This window comes from Lampetra planeri, chromosome 2 (assembly GCF_965212315.1).
Source record: "Lampetra planeri chromosome 2, kcLamPlan1.2.h2, whole genome shotgun sequence".
Lineage (NCBI taxonomy): Eukaryota > Metazoa > Chordata > Hyperoartia > Petromyzontiformes > Petromyzontidae > Lampetra > Lampetra planeri.
Genome location: NC_136108.1, coordinates 29728987 through 29743493, shown reverse-complemented (window position 1 = coordinate 29743493; position 14507 = coordinate 29728987). Strand labels below are relative to the sequence as shown.

Here is a 14507-nt window from a genome sequence, read left to right as displayed (position 1 = left end):
CCCCCACTATTATCTTCAAAGATATATAATATTCATCATTGAAGGATTATCATGAATAACCCATGTCTGAATAAGCTCCGCAGCACCAACAGTAATGATGAGTGTCAGGGCTGGGTTACCCAAGGGGGTGTCCGGCAAGCCGGCCCAGAGAGTCCGACCCCGACAGAAGCCACGGAGATTCGTTGTTTCGACCGAGGCGAGACGAACGCCCGGCACCAGGGGCCCCACTCGGCTTAGAACTGACACACGCACGCATGCACACAGGAACAAGTGCAGCATGCAGACACACACGTGCACACATGTATACAGATACGTACACACATGCCAACACACACGGATATACAGACACATACCACACATGCAGACACACCCACAGAGCACACGGAATACATATAAAAACACCCAAGCGCAGACAAGCACACAGACAGAGAAAAGGGAGGAGAGACAGCAGATGGAACACTTTAGCTGAAATGGCGTGCGGAGATTGCGACGCAGTGCCAAGGAATTCCGCTGCCGATGAAACCGCTTGGCTGGGCGAACGGTTTTCCAGTGGCAAGCGGAAAGCATGGCAGGACACGCCGGTGGTACCGTTTCGACGGGGCATCGCGCACGATACACGTGTCCGCCGTGCACATGTGTGTGTTACAGCGCCGATAAGGGAAAGGTGAAAACGTGCTGGGCACAGTCGCAACAGGCCAACGCTGTCAAAGGGCATCCCACACTGCCGTGGAATAATGTGGGTGGGGGGAACTGGGGGAAAAAGGGTGGGAACATTCTGAGTTATGGTGATCAGGGGTCATATGCACAAATTAAACTATGAACCCCGTTAACACAAAAAGTTATATTCTAGGCTGAAGTATCGGCCAGTAGCCCTTCCACAGCATTGAGAAGGCAAAGCGAACGGTTGATATAGATGGATATTATGCCAAGAAAATTCAGAATTTCTAAGTGAACACAAAGTGCTTTCTACTGGTATTAATAATTTACCATCAGTAGACAAAGAATGAACAAAACACTTAAAAAATGAACTCACTTTCAATAAACAGTAACAGTATTCAATTATGCATTTTGAGGTTATATACTTTAGTGCTTGTGAACCACTGGCTAAGCAGCTCCTTAATTTTTGGTGTGAGAGTGAAAATACATCACAGCTGACGAATGGCAGCTCAGTTGACCACACGCCAGTACCACATGTCTACTGGGTTCATGCACTCTGAGCTGTTGGTATGCGACAATGCATGAGGAGCTGCGTGTGTTTGGAGTCGCATTGCCCTTTAAGGGCTGATGAGGTGCGAGGGAGGGCGAGCGTGTGAGAGAGGTGAGTGCAGTGAGGTGCGAGGGGGAGGAAGGCGAGCGACTGCATGCGTGAGAAAGTGCAAGACAAAACCTGGTGAGCGAGCACTTTAGCAAGGGGGTGAGAGCGAGGGCGGTGAGCAAATGCAGCGAGTAAGTGAGCTTGTATATGAGCAAGGGCGATGAGCGAGGCCAGTGAGGGAGTGAGTGCGCGAGTGAGCCTACCCCTCCGAGCTGTCCGGCTTTCCAAGCTCCAGCCGCTCGGGGTGGATGGAGAAAGAGATCCGGCAAACGCGTCCATCCTGCGGTTGGGAGGGGGAACATGAGCATGTGCGGGGAGGGAGTCAGGAGCGATGGGAGAAATGGACGAGTAAATGGAGAAGCAAGATGTGGAGTTCAAGGGGAGAGAGTTATTGGATGGAGATGGGGAGATCGAGAGAAAGGTGAGATGAGAAAACCAGGATGGGGACAGGATGTGATCAGGGGTAGGGGTAGAGACAAGCAGGTGACAAGGGAGAATGTTGGGGAGCCAATAAGGAGATGGGAGTAAAGACAGGAAGAGATGTGGGGAGAAGAGGGGGAGATAAGGAGACAGGTAGGAGAGGAGTGAAGGTGATGCGATTTCTGTAGCCACTGCTTGGGCGTTCCACAACCAGGGGCACCCGTAGGGAGTTCCACAACTGGGTGAACACCACACTAAACGCCCAATCACCACAAAAACATAACTGAGATAGAGTTCAAGGTTCACAAACATCCTGCCAGCCAACACATTGCACATTCTTTATCAGCGAGTCATCCGTTGCCCTTTTATAATGGGAGGCTGCTTATTGCTATGCCTGGGAAATATCATGTCTTTTCCTCCAAGAACAAATCATGTTTTCACAAAACCATAAAGCACAACAAAATTCACCACATAGCTGACCAACACCAATGCCCAGGTGTTTATTTTTTTGTAGTGTCAAAATAAATATGTAAAGAAAACCATTTTGTTTTATCTTCAAAGTGTAATGCCGTGCCGTGTACCAGCACAATTATGAGCTGTGCATTTAAATGCTAGCGCATAGGTGGGAGCACACTCATGTGTTTTTAATGCATGACTATTTGTGCGCTCAAACCCCTAAACAAAAGAAATGTTTCGTTAATGGCCTCCATTGTCAGCGTCCATGTTATTTTGCCCAAAAGCTCTTACCTCCAAGAGGAACGCGGCATGATTGGGTCCAACAACACACTGCTTGATCGGGGACTGCTCCAGACAGCTGAGCGCGTGATGGCTGTAAAACCAAAATAACAATTCCCATTAACCTCCACCCCGTTTTACCGGTTGAGAGCAAACAGACATGCATTGACCCGTGCCACAAGTAGCTTTAGGTTGACAATACAGCTATGGATTCTTCAAGCTATCTGTGCAGAGCATAGAGTATTGACCTCTGGTATGCCTATGTTTTCTCCAACATGCAAAAAAAACAATTATTCAAAAAAACACATTGCCTAACCCAAAAAATATATATTATTAATCAATTATTCAAGGAATTGGCAAAATATCCCATTTAAAAATCCTCCTAAAAAAGTCGACTTGTTTCAGTTTTTGTGGTGTTAAATAATGGGCATTTTTAGCCGTAAGTGAGATGCAACTATCAAATTCAAGGCTTTGGATTACAACATTGTGACAAAAAGCATACATGAGTTTTGCTAAAAAAAGTACCCAGGACACCCTCGAGTTGCTATCAAGCTCCAGTGGTCGTTTGTAGATCTCGGTCGCGGATGCTACAACCTTCATTTCGGGTTTTTCCGACTTGGGTGACCTATGCAGGTGGCTTCATTAAGAAACTGGCATGATTTGGCAGTGACCTCATCATCAGTGCTTTCTTCCCAGAAGAGCTGGTCTGGCAGGAGACCAAAATTGTTGCACTGTTGTCTTCAGACTTCATGTTAAAATGTATCTGAGAGTTTTATTCCTAGCCATGACTAAAATCAGTGGTCAAATATATCTGAAACTATCCAACCCCACTTGGAGAAGCAAGAACTATGGTCAAACAACACACAAGATCAAGTGTGAAGCCTCTATCCAGCAGTGGAAATACAAAGGATTGTACATTGTTACTATTCACTTAATATAACCATATGCATGGGCAATGAACATACATTATTTTCTTAAAAGGGTGGAAAGAAGCCAATTGGGCAGGCATGGCAAGCAGGAGGGGACAACAACTGGCTATCCTTTTTGCATACACTCCAAACCACAATAGGAGGCCCCCAGCTTCATAAAAAAAAAGTTATTTATAAAACAGGCAAGGCATGTGGTTGTGCAGAGACTATTTAAAGGTGTGCATGTGGCAAGCACTTGCCTCACAGATGAAGACTTGGTCAGTTTATCAGACACCTCCCTCAACCTGAAAATACACACACAACGCATGGGAAGGCTGGCACGGCGGAAGTGCGTCACTCAGAAATTAATTTCAGTCAGGTGTGTCTGGGTTGGTGAGCCAGGAAATGTGTGCATCTGACAATCCACATTCATAATACCTCTTGCTATGGATATGGCTAGTAGCAATATACCTACTCCAGGCCTAGCAGCAACCTGTAAAATATTCCGGGAGAAATTAAAGCTTGTTGTACTTATTGTTATGACATATGGTTGATTTACGGCACAGGCCGAGTAACACCTCAATGATGAATGACAGAAACCTAGCCTGAACATCTGTGAGCTGTATAGCTCATCGGATTCCTCCAGTATAAATAAACATTCTGATCCTGATAGCCTGGTGTGGTGGTGGCTCGAGCACATGCCCTCCAAATTGGAAGAGATGAGCTCATATTCCGGTTTTTGGTCAACTCCGTTGTGGCGAGATGTTATCTCCCTGGCATGGTATGCAGGGGCATGGGATTGATCCCGGACCCTGACGATCCCTGTATATTTGGAGTTTGCATGATCTCTCCCCGTGGTTGCACAGATTTTTCTCCAGGTCCTCCAGTTTTGCCCTCCAAATTTAGAAATGTGTTTACATTATTTGGCTGCTCTGAATTCTCACATCTCCATATATATAAAAGACTAAGTTGTGAATATGTTGTGTGTCTGTTCAAAATGTTTAGCGTACTTCCCGACATATGACAAACTGGAAATTTGCCATGTGGGTACTTTCCAGACTGTACACTATGCAAAAATTATAAAAATACACTTTTGGTTCTTTTTTTGGGGGGGGGAGCTCAATGCATATATTTTTAGCACCGCAAGTGAACTGTGATGTCAAATCTGCCACGTGACCCACGCATGTGGAAACGTAACGCATTGTAGTGTAGCGGGTAGCGCGCCGCGCTACGAACCCGGCGACCCGAGTTCGATTCCCGCTCACGGCCACCACCGGTGACGATTATTTGAACCGGTCCTGGGCCTCTCCTAGGTCGACTCAGCCTCAAACGAGTAACTGCTGTGGTGTGTGAACATCGCAACTGGGGAGACAAAGGCGGCCGGGCGTGGTGGATCCAAGTCGCGGGCGAAGCCAGGTAGTACAGCTAGTATGATATAAACCACTTCAATAAGCTATCATGTGTGGCCAGGTCACCTCTGAAAAAGATAAAATAGATCATTGGGCTTTTCCTGGTAAATTAAAAGTTTAGTTTATCTTGGTTCAGGGTCCATCCGTCGTTTATAAGATGCTTACTCACTTTGTGGGAATCAAGTGGTTAATGGAATGGATCGCAATATGGAAATTCCACAAGGAAAGGGCTATACACATGAGATTAGCTCCACTCACAGTAATCCCAACTGGGAAACCAATTACTTTTTGAAGAACAGAAATTTATTTCAACAGTATTAGGAAAGGACCTTCTTTAGAGAGGGCACTTAGAAAATAATGACCGAGTTTTAGGATAGTCATTTTGTAACATGTTGCAATAACCCTAGAATTCAGAGAATGAACACATTATATGAAAAATATTTTAGTAAAACTACAGCAAATGCACAAATAGTTGCATTGAAAGCCAGAAATGGGGTAAACTTACTGTATGATATAGGGTTTGACAATGTTAAGCAAGATTAAACGACTGACACGAAAATATTTATCTATTAAGCATGGAAAGCATGTGGTTTGGAAGACCTGAGAAAACGTTATCACTGTAAAGCCAGATTAAACATTTAAACAAGGTGACGAGATGGCCTATTGAGACCAAAAGTCATTTTTAAGGTAGACCTACATTACAAATGGTATATAGGCTCAAAAAACAGCATAGGGCAACTAAACATGTTTCTACGCAGCCATGTTTAGGGTTTTTTGTCACATTTGGGCTCTGACAACACACCAGTAGCCAATGATTAAAAACGATGACTTCGCTATCTTTAAACTCCACTGCCCCATTGCAAGGTGAACTTCGGTGATTTCCCCGCAGAATTTACCCGGGCTGAATGAAGTAGCAGGAACTCGGTCACTAAATCGTGACATATACTCAGTGTCAAAAGTCAATGTGTGTGCTCCATGAGCAGATGAACATCGGTAAGTCAGTTTCTCATTTCCGTTCTCAAACGGCTGACCACCGATTTATTAATACGGTGTAAGCTGCCCAAGTGGGGAAGAGGCTCAACACAATCACTACGGTGATAATGATGAAATCCATATTTATGTTTAATGAGGTCATGAAATGACCTGGGGATGTCAATTTAACAATTTACCATTGTGAGCTAGGTCATGTACATATATAACTGGGTGTCCATTTCGAACAAGGCTTAAGGTGAACACTCCTAATAGAGCCCAAGGTGTCAATAGAGCAGCGAGCAAACGATCATGCATATATCATCAAGTTAGAACCCATTCAGAAATAAGTATATTTTTCCAAGACAAGTTGAACACAATCCTAAAATAAGCAGGTGTTGATTTAATACAAGGAATGTATAGTTGTTATGCATATTTGGCCAGGTGAGATCGCATTGAGAAAGTCTCTTTTACAATTAAAACTAAGAAGGTAAAAGTGCAGCCCTGCAATTACTTGCTAATGCTATTTAGCCTACTCATCTATTCTGGCAAACCGTATTAGAAGAAGCGGAAATACCCACATTTTGCCCCACTAAACTGTGAACTGTCGTTCCACTTGATGTGGGGTACCCATTGATACTGCATAGTGGACAGAGGTAGGGAAATTAAAGAAACTTGCACCATTGTTTCAACGGCCTCGTTGGGACGTGGAATTGAACCGGTAAACTCTGCGAGTTCAGTGTGCTAAGCATTACACAGCTTCTGATAAATGAAGTGCAAAATCAGTTTGTTAAAATTGCTGGCACTGCATTTGTATTGTAATGAGGGCTTTAAGGGGGGGAAACTATTTCGAGCTGAACACTTATCCCAGATGCCTATTTAGAGAAATCACAGCAGCGTAATGTTATGTACTTATCCAGGAAAGCCTCACCAAGTCCGTTGACTTTTTCAGGATAATCCTGCATTGATAGGAATGCTGGACCATTCAATTTTAAATATTTTTGTTAACGAGCTGTGTCTGCGTGTACACGGTGAAAACTAACCACACGCATGCCAGGGAATAATGCACAAAGGTCGGCAAAGACGCCTCTAGATTTTACATCATTTAGACGCCCTTACGCAACCAAACGGGTTTACAGATGTAAACTAAAAAACTAATGTTATATACATGCTGGCTGTTCCGTTAAAGAGATACATATTTTAAACGGCTAAGCAGGTATAATGATGGTTACTTCACCGACACCATTCTGATCAATTTAACACGTCAATACAGAGACGTCCAGAGGGTGTAACTTAAAGAGTATTTCTGCTGACTAACGAAGCTTCAAAATCATGGAGGCCAACCTGGTGGATCCACAAGGGGGTGAATCTACAAGAGGTGAATCTACAAGGGTTGTTTCCTGAGCAGTGTCTTGCTTTAACATCGATGCTTCTGCAAAACTCAGTGAAATTAGGTCTTTGAATATTATCCCTTCGTTTGCGTTGATGATTTCCTCTCGGTGGTCCAGCTTCAACTGTGTCCACCTCTCCGATCCATGCGGTGTAGACCAAATGCACAAACTACCCAACAATTAATCGAGGATGCAATGCATTTCAAAATAATATTGGGTGACTTAATTCAAAAAGGGTATAACGTGCAGCAACGTGATGAGGGTTTGTAGATTTATCAGTGGAGTGAGAAAAATAGACGCGCGTCTAATCCAATTTGCAGCCAGCAAAGACGGAAAAATAATTAATACATTTTATATGTTAAAGAAAATGGGAAATGGGCGTGGAAACGACAAAATTATTACATTTGGAACGAGATTAAATTGAATATAACCGTCAAACCACAGACTGTTACAGGCCTGCTCTAAATAATTTTAACAAACCTTTGCAAGTTGCATTGCACTTCAACATAGCCAAACTCTGTTAAAGCAAAACCATGTTTAAATTTAAAGTGTAAGTAAGCGGGTTTTTTGGGCAAACTCTTAGATTCAAATGACTAAAATAGAAAATTGACACGGAGGTCTCCACCTTCAATAATTAATTACGAAATGCTAATTCACAAATGGTAGCCCAAGGGGTTAAAGATGGAACAATGCAAAATAGAGATATTAAAATAACGAGGGTATATATTGTACGCATATCTCTAAACCCAAAATCATATTGCACGGGAATGAGACCGTCTCTGCGATTAAAGGGAAGTTCTAAATGTCATACGAAGTAGCAATTACACATTTCCTACGATAAAAAAAAGTAAAAAAAATGGGTTTGTGTGCATTCCCTATGACATACGGATGAGAAATATGTTCATAGCCAAAAACTGAACGAAATGCAAGTACGTAAAGCATGAGTAGAAGCAGCCTAGCAATCACACTGAAACGGAGTAACGTAATGGATCCGAGTAAATGCTAATGTCCAAGTAAAATTGGCTTGGTAAAGAATAACGATGGAGCGAGTGGAAGCCAAGGGGCGGAACGCGTTGGGGGAGGACGTCGTCGGATGATAGTTTCAAGGCGATTTAATTATCTCGCCGTGCCGGGTGAATTGCTGCACCGCAGGATGGTGAGAGAATGCGACCGCCACACACAGCAATGTAGACGTATCCCCGTGTTTACTGTGTGTGTGTGTGTTCTAGACGGAACGAACGGGTGTGGATTCACGAGCAGAAATAAAACGGATTATAAAGCCTCGCGGGACCACGAAGAATGGCGACTGCATGTGGAGGCCTTCGTCGAGCAGTTAATAGACCACGACTCAAGGACGAATGTTGAATCCGGATTCACAACCACGTACGGCCAGCAAAACACCGACCGACCGACGATAGCATTCAATTCCCAGTCGCATCGTTAAGTCGCGCGTACATTAATCAACCCAAGCTCGGTCCAGCTCGACATCACCTCCCGAGCTCTTTCCTGGGCAGCTCTGCCGGGCTGGGGGCGAGCAAACCCCGCGAGGCCGCTCAGGCAAGACGGGCGAGAGCGCGAGACTGCGACCAAAGGCCTCAAAGCCGTAAAGGCGGCCGCCCTCGCAACTGAACTTCGCCTCCTCCGTCCGAGCGCTCACCGGTCGTACAGCTGATCCTCGGTGCCCGGCAGCGGGTGCACAACGAAGTGAACGGACGTCATGGTGAGTTTAAAGCGGGGCGGACGAGGCCACACGATGGCGGCGCCTCTCGTCTCAACCCAACGCCATTAAGCAAGCAAACGCCAGCTCGACTCGCGCGGATGAAACGGCGGTTCCTATTGGCTGCCGGGGCCGGTCAGGGGCGTGGCAATGTAACGCGAGGCACGATTGGTCGAGACGCCAGCCCCCCCCCCCGTGTGCGGCGGGGTGGGGGGATCACGGCTCCACCTCATTGGCCGGTGGCGGCGCCGGCTTGCTCGGTCTGCGGTGCAAGGCGACGCGACGTTGTGATTGGGTGAAGAGGCAATCGGGGAGAGCGGCGATACCCATTGGCTTGGCACGAGAAGAGGAAGGGGGGAGGGGCGCGTTGTGATTGGGCGTGGCAAGCCGACGCGGGCTTGCTGGTGGGCACTACGGCGAGCTTTTGATTGGCTTTGCAGGGGGCGGCGGCGGGGGGGGGGGCGATCGGCGTGATTGGCTAAGGAACGCGATTCGTGATTGGTTGAATCTGCAAGGGGAGGGTCGGAACGTCAGGACGACGATCTATTGGATGATATCTACGGGGGGCGGGCGTGCGCGGGATGGTAACGCGAGTGGTGATTGGACGAGATCAAGCCCGTCACGACCCCCCCCACCCGTGAGTTGGGTTGCCCGTGTTACCGTGGCAACGCTCTCAGTGCTCACAGCAAGCAACTTCCTCTTCGTGTCTCCGATCCCAACCTCCTGTCATTATTGGTCTCTTCCCAATAGTCTTGCACAGGTGTTGGCATTGCCAAATCTTGAGGAGCGCATTGTGGTGCTTGCAGGGCATCTCGGGAGATGGTCCATGGTTTGCTTCTAACAAAGCACATTGTGCCAAGCACATTATGCCACCTATCAAAGCACATTGTGCCACATTGTGCCAAGCACATTGTGCAGAAGACCCCCAATGATTTCATGAGAGAGTGGCATCAGCCGAAACCCACTCTCGGCGCTATGCGAGCCATTGGGAATTGTAGTTAGATGCGAGCTGTTTACTGGGGATGATTTCTCGCCGGCTCCATTCAGCAGTTTTGTCACTTTAATTTTTTCACGATTCCTTTTGCCAGAGTGAGCAGCAACATCAAGGCACATTTGAAACCCACGCGCGTCCTCACGACTAACTGGGCAATAAAATACTGGACGCAATCACACCGCGGTGTGCTCTTCCATAATAAAAACAATTTTGGGGGGTTAGATCGCGTAAATATAAATGTGTCGTCGTTAAACCCGCCACCGACACAGCCAATTAGTAAGATTCGTCACCTAAACGAGACGTGCCAATTCGTTACGAGTACAGCACACCGGTGTGTTGGAGAGTAAAACCCACTACAGCATTTGCAATTCGAGTTCGACGTTTCGCCAGTAATTACAACTAGCATCATCAGGTGGCAGCCAGATTTGTAGAGAAATCCTGTGGCTCTTGTTTGCATTACAAGCGTTTATCCGATCACTGTGGATCAACAGAAACAAATGGGCACGAGTAAGGTGGCCCACATTTTCCACTCGAGATCAAACCCGGACGTATTTCTCAATCAGCACGTGGTCTATTAATTCTAGATTTGAAGCTTTTGTGACTGCAAGGATTCATATTCTTAGGTTTTTTTCGGTAAAGTCACGTATACGTGGTCTATTACCTCCTCTAATTTAGGTCAACCCAATGTCGGCACCAGGTCTCGGCACAAATCAATTCCTGCTGTCACCCTAACACAGATGACGCCAACTCAGCACCAGAATATTTATACTGGAGGAATCCGAAGAGCTATAAAGCTCTTCCCCCCCCCAAAGATGTCCAACAGGGGCAGATCAAAAAGTTACAGGTGGCAACTCTTGTCAAGCCCAATCAAAAAAAGCGTAATTCGTATACGTTCGTACATGCATACCTATCGACCCATACGGTTTAGAAGTATTCTTGTATATGGAAATTTAGTTTCCATGTCCACATGGCGTACAGCCGTTTCAAACGGTAAAAACAATGTCTGTTTGTGTTTCTCCCTTGTGATGGGACTTTGTAAGATGAACGTTGAGATTTGTAAGGGCATGGTTGACCAATAAGGTCTGAATTGGTCTGTATTCATGTCGGCACTGATAATGGGTTGACAGGTTATGTATGTATGTAAACCGTCCTCATCGGAGGTACATTTGGCTGTTGTACGAATCTCCAAAATCCTGTGCCGACTACAGGTGGCTTGCTATATGGTCCATAGTTTGGGTTGCTTGGCCACAATCGCACGACTGCGGCTTGATTTTAATTTTATATTCATCAAGGAGATGTGCGCATCAGCCTGTTGACGTTCTCATTGGGTTCGTGGCTACACCACTTGTGTCTTTAAGGAGGCATGATACCATTCTGGCGAATTGCCCGATGATGCTGGATGCAATTACCAGCGAAACGTCGTACTCAAAAATTGTAAATGTTGTGGTTTCACGCTTCAACACACCGGCGGGCTAGAGCAGTGAACTATTTGTCTTTTGTCAACGTGACACTTTTTTTGCTGATTGGCCGTGTCGGGTGGTGGAGGATTACGACACATTTATAAATAACGCGATCTAAACTCAAAACGTTGATTATGAAGGCATGACAAAGACAGGAGATGTGCTACCTCTGGGTCTCTAAGGCCACAGTGATATTGACGAAATGTGCTGAGTTGTTTCTTTGTTAGAAGTGGGCAGTGGCTTTGCTTTTGTGATCCATGGTTTTGACATTGATGACCAGGTTTACAAATTAACTCAAGCCAGTAAGTTCCTTAGCACAGTGTGCTGTTCCATATGATCAATGAGCTTATTCACATAAAATACAATTACTCCGCGAATTACGGTGATTATTTTACATGTACAGTACTGTATTTCTGGTTTACCAACGAGAATTGTGCTGCTAAATTTCACCGATAGGTGGCAGTATGGTGTAAGACATGGGATGGAGGCGTATTGTCTGCTAATTTGTGTTATTACTGGACTTTTTTTTATCCAAAACGAAATTCGTATGTCTAGTTTAGTTGTGTACAACTAGAACAAAAAACCTTTATTATGAATATAGCCCATATCTTAAAAAGAGGGTCCTTAGCTACAAACATCTGACAGTTCAACCGCATCGCAGATGTGACTCTGAATGTTCAAATTGGTCCAGAGTGTTCCTGTATTACACCAATGCTGTTGAAAACTGGCACTTCCCGAAACCCGTGTATGGAAGATGGGATGCGTAAAAACTACCTTTGAATTATTTACGTAGAGAGACAGACATGGGAAGAAGGCGTAATATGTGTTTATTGATTTTGCTATGAAAAATGTAATTATTTTATGATCATTACTCCAATAACCCATTTCCTCTCCATCGTTTTTCAGAATCCTGCCACAATATCTATCCCACCCACACACATATCTCCCCTGGTCATCCTCGTATTTTATTCCGGTAATGTTTTCCTCTGGCAGGCAAGAATGTGTTGTTTGAGTCGTGTAGCCCAATATGTCCACCCACTGCATGGCCTAGCAACTTGGAGATGGAGCCATGGCATCAGCTCGTGTGCAGGTGCTAGGCGTGAGAGAGAGGGCCTTCATCCAGCAGTTGATTGATCATAGCTGATGATAATTCCACTGATGATGACAAACTTGTGTATGCAGTGCATTCGCATTAACATGCACGTGTTGTTGTTGTGTTCCTGTGTATATTGCACAGTCGAGTAACAAAAATAAGTTCTGAAGTGCGTGGTGCTCTTAAAACGCGGTAAAGTAATTACTTTGTGGAAAATTTGTTTATTGTCTCATTGAGCGGTTTCATATTTTTTTCATATCTTCAGAGTATAATGGATTTCACTTTACTTGGTGAGAACCCATGAATATTCGCTACCTTTTATTGCAACAGTTTATTCGTGGGTGCTGTCAGTTAAACGCCATTATTTTCACCTGCATTTCACGTGATATTTAATGTGGCACAATATTCACCTTTATTTTACTTCCATGAGCATTATTAGGCAGGGGACAATGTTCCTGCTGTTATTGAAATGTCAAAATATAAACTTGATGGCCAAAGCCAAAAAGTATCATGTTTAATGTGAGTATTACCAATGCTAGTAGTGTCAGACATATTTTATATTGTCATCGTCACGATTTAGATGGGTGCTTAATAGCTTGAAAAACATTTTTATTGCTCATATATTACATAAGGTAAACTAAGAAAATATATTCGAGTGCAGCCTTACTTTTGACTTAATAAATGAATACCTTTTTAGGTTTTTATGTTAAGCATTCTTAACCATCTCAAGGAAAAATCATTAATACATTTGCCTTAAAAAACAATGTCACGTGAAACATGATATGTATACTCTTTGGTTCTTTCGTTAAAGTCACGTCGGTAGAAAAAATTATAGATCACGACTTTTCGATCGCCACACAAGCAATAGTCTTCAGGTGGGAGAGAGAAACAGGCTGCTGAAACAAGTCCTGATATACGTATAGCTTGCTTGTGTGGCGATCGAAACGTCGTGATCTATTATTTTTCATACTCTTTGGTTCTTTCGGTAAAGTCTTGTGGGTAGAAATAATAATAGATCACGACGTTTCGATCGCCACACAAGCAAGCTATATATCAGGACTTGTTTCAGCAGCCTGTTTCTCTCTCCCATCTGAAGACGATTGCTTGTGTGGCCATCGAAACGTCGTGATCTATTATTTTTTCTACCCACGTGACTTTACCGAAAGAACCAAAGAGTATGGATTCCTGCAGTCACGAAAGCTTCAAATCAAGAATTATATGTATGTATGATGAACTTCTTTCGCACCATACATAGCCAACCATGCTAATCGAAGGTACGGGGTTATTAATCATCTGCAGAATATCACAATAAATATCAGCTTCGTGTAAAAAAAAAGCAGTACAGCATATACCACTAATCTTTCTGCGTATGATGGATATTGGACGAAGTGGATACGAGCAGGCACTGCCACACGAGGTGGCACCTACAGACCAACCCCCTTGACTCATGGGCTATGTGGATACCTCTGGTGAGTGCCAGTGGACCCCGGACTTGGGGACACAACACTGGGTCCCCTTATCACACAGCCTCCCAAAAAAAAAAACTCAGATCCAGCCGCCACCACACAGGCGCCATTAACCACACCTAAATGTGATTAGATATGGATTGTAAACTGGGCTAAGGTAAGCAGGTCTGATGGCCTTAATCTTATGACAGTCTCATAGCAAACCCTACTTTGAAAACAGCCTTAAAGAGATCACTGTCTGGCAGAGGTGTGGACTCGAGTCATGTGACTTGGACTCGAGTTAGACTCGAGTCATGAATTTGATAACTTGCGACTCGACTTGGACTTGCATAACAATGACTTTGTCCCACCTATGAGATGTGGACTCGAGTCATGTGACTTGGACTCGAGTCAGACTCGAGTCATGAATTTGATGACTTGCGACTCGACTTGGACTTGCATAACAATGACTTTGTCCCACCTCTGCTGTCTGGTGTCTGGGTGAGAGACTTCTGCTCTTAATGGACTCTTTCTGGGTGATGAAAGTAATCACTCTATATCCAGTCATCAGAAGTTGATCTGTAATGTCAACATCATCATCAGCCTTTATTCATCATCAGTAACCATGGCCTATCAGTTGCTGAATGATAT

General features: G+C 44.7%; 1 protein-coding gene across 15 annotated transcripts in view; it reads right to left on the bottom strand.

Moving 5' to 3' along the window:
* Positions 1-8973, bottom strand: part of UBR5 (ubiquitin protein ligase E3 component n-recognin 5) — a 58425-nt gene extending 49452 nt beyond the window's left edge. For all 15 annotated transcript variants that reach the window (XM_078612179.1, XM_078612154.1, XM_078612216.1 and 12 more), the window contains exons 1-5: positions 8805-8973; positions 3639-3683; positions 2483-2564; positions 1519-1595; positions 120-239 (exon numbers count right to left, since the gene is read on the bottom strand). In XM_078612179.1, coding sequence (XP_078468305.1) covers positions 120-239; positions 1519-1595; positions 2483-2564; positions 3639-3683; positions 8805-8866 — 386 coding nt within the window. In that variant the 5' untranslated portion in view covers positions 8867-8973. The remainder of the gene's footprint in view (positions 1-119; positions 240-1518; positions 1596-2482; positions 2565-3638; positions 3684-8804) is intronic.
* Positions 8974-14507: the final 5534 nt, after the last annotated feature.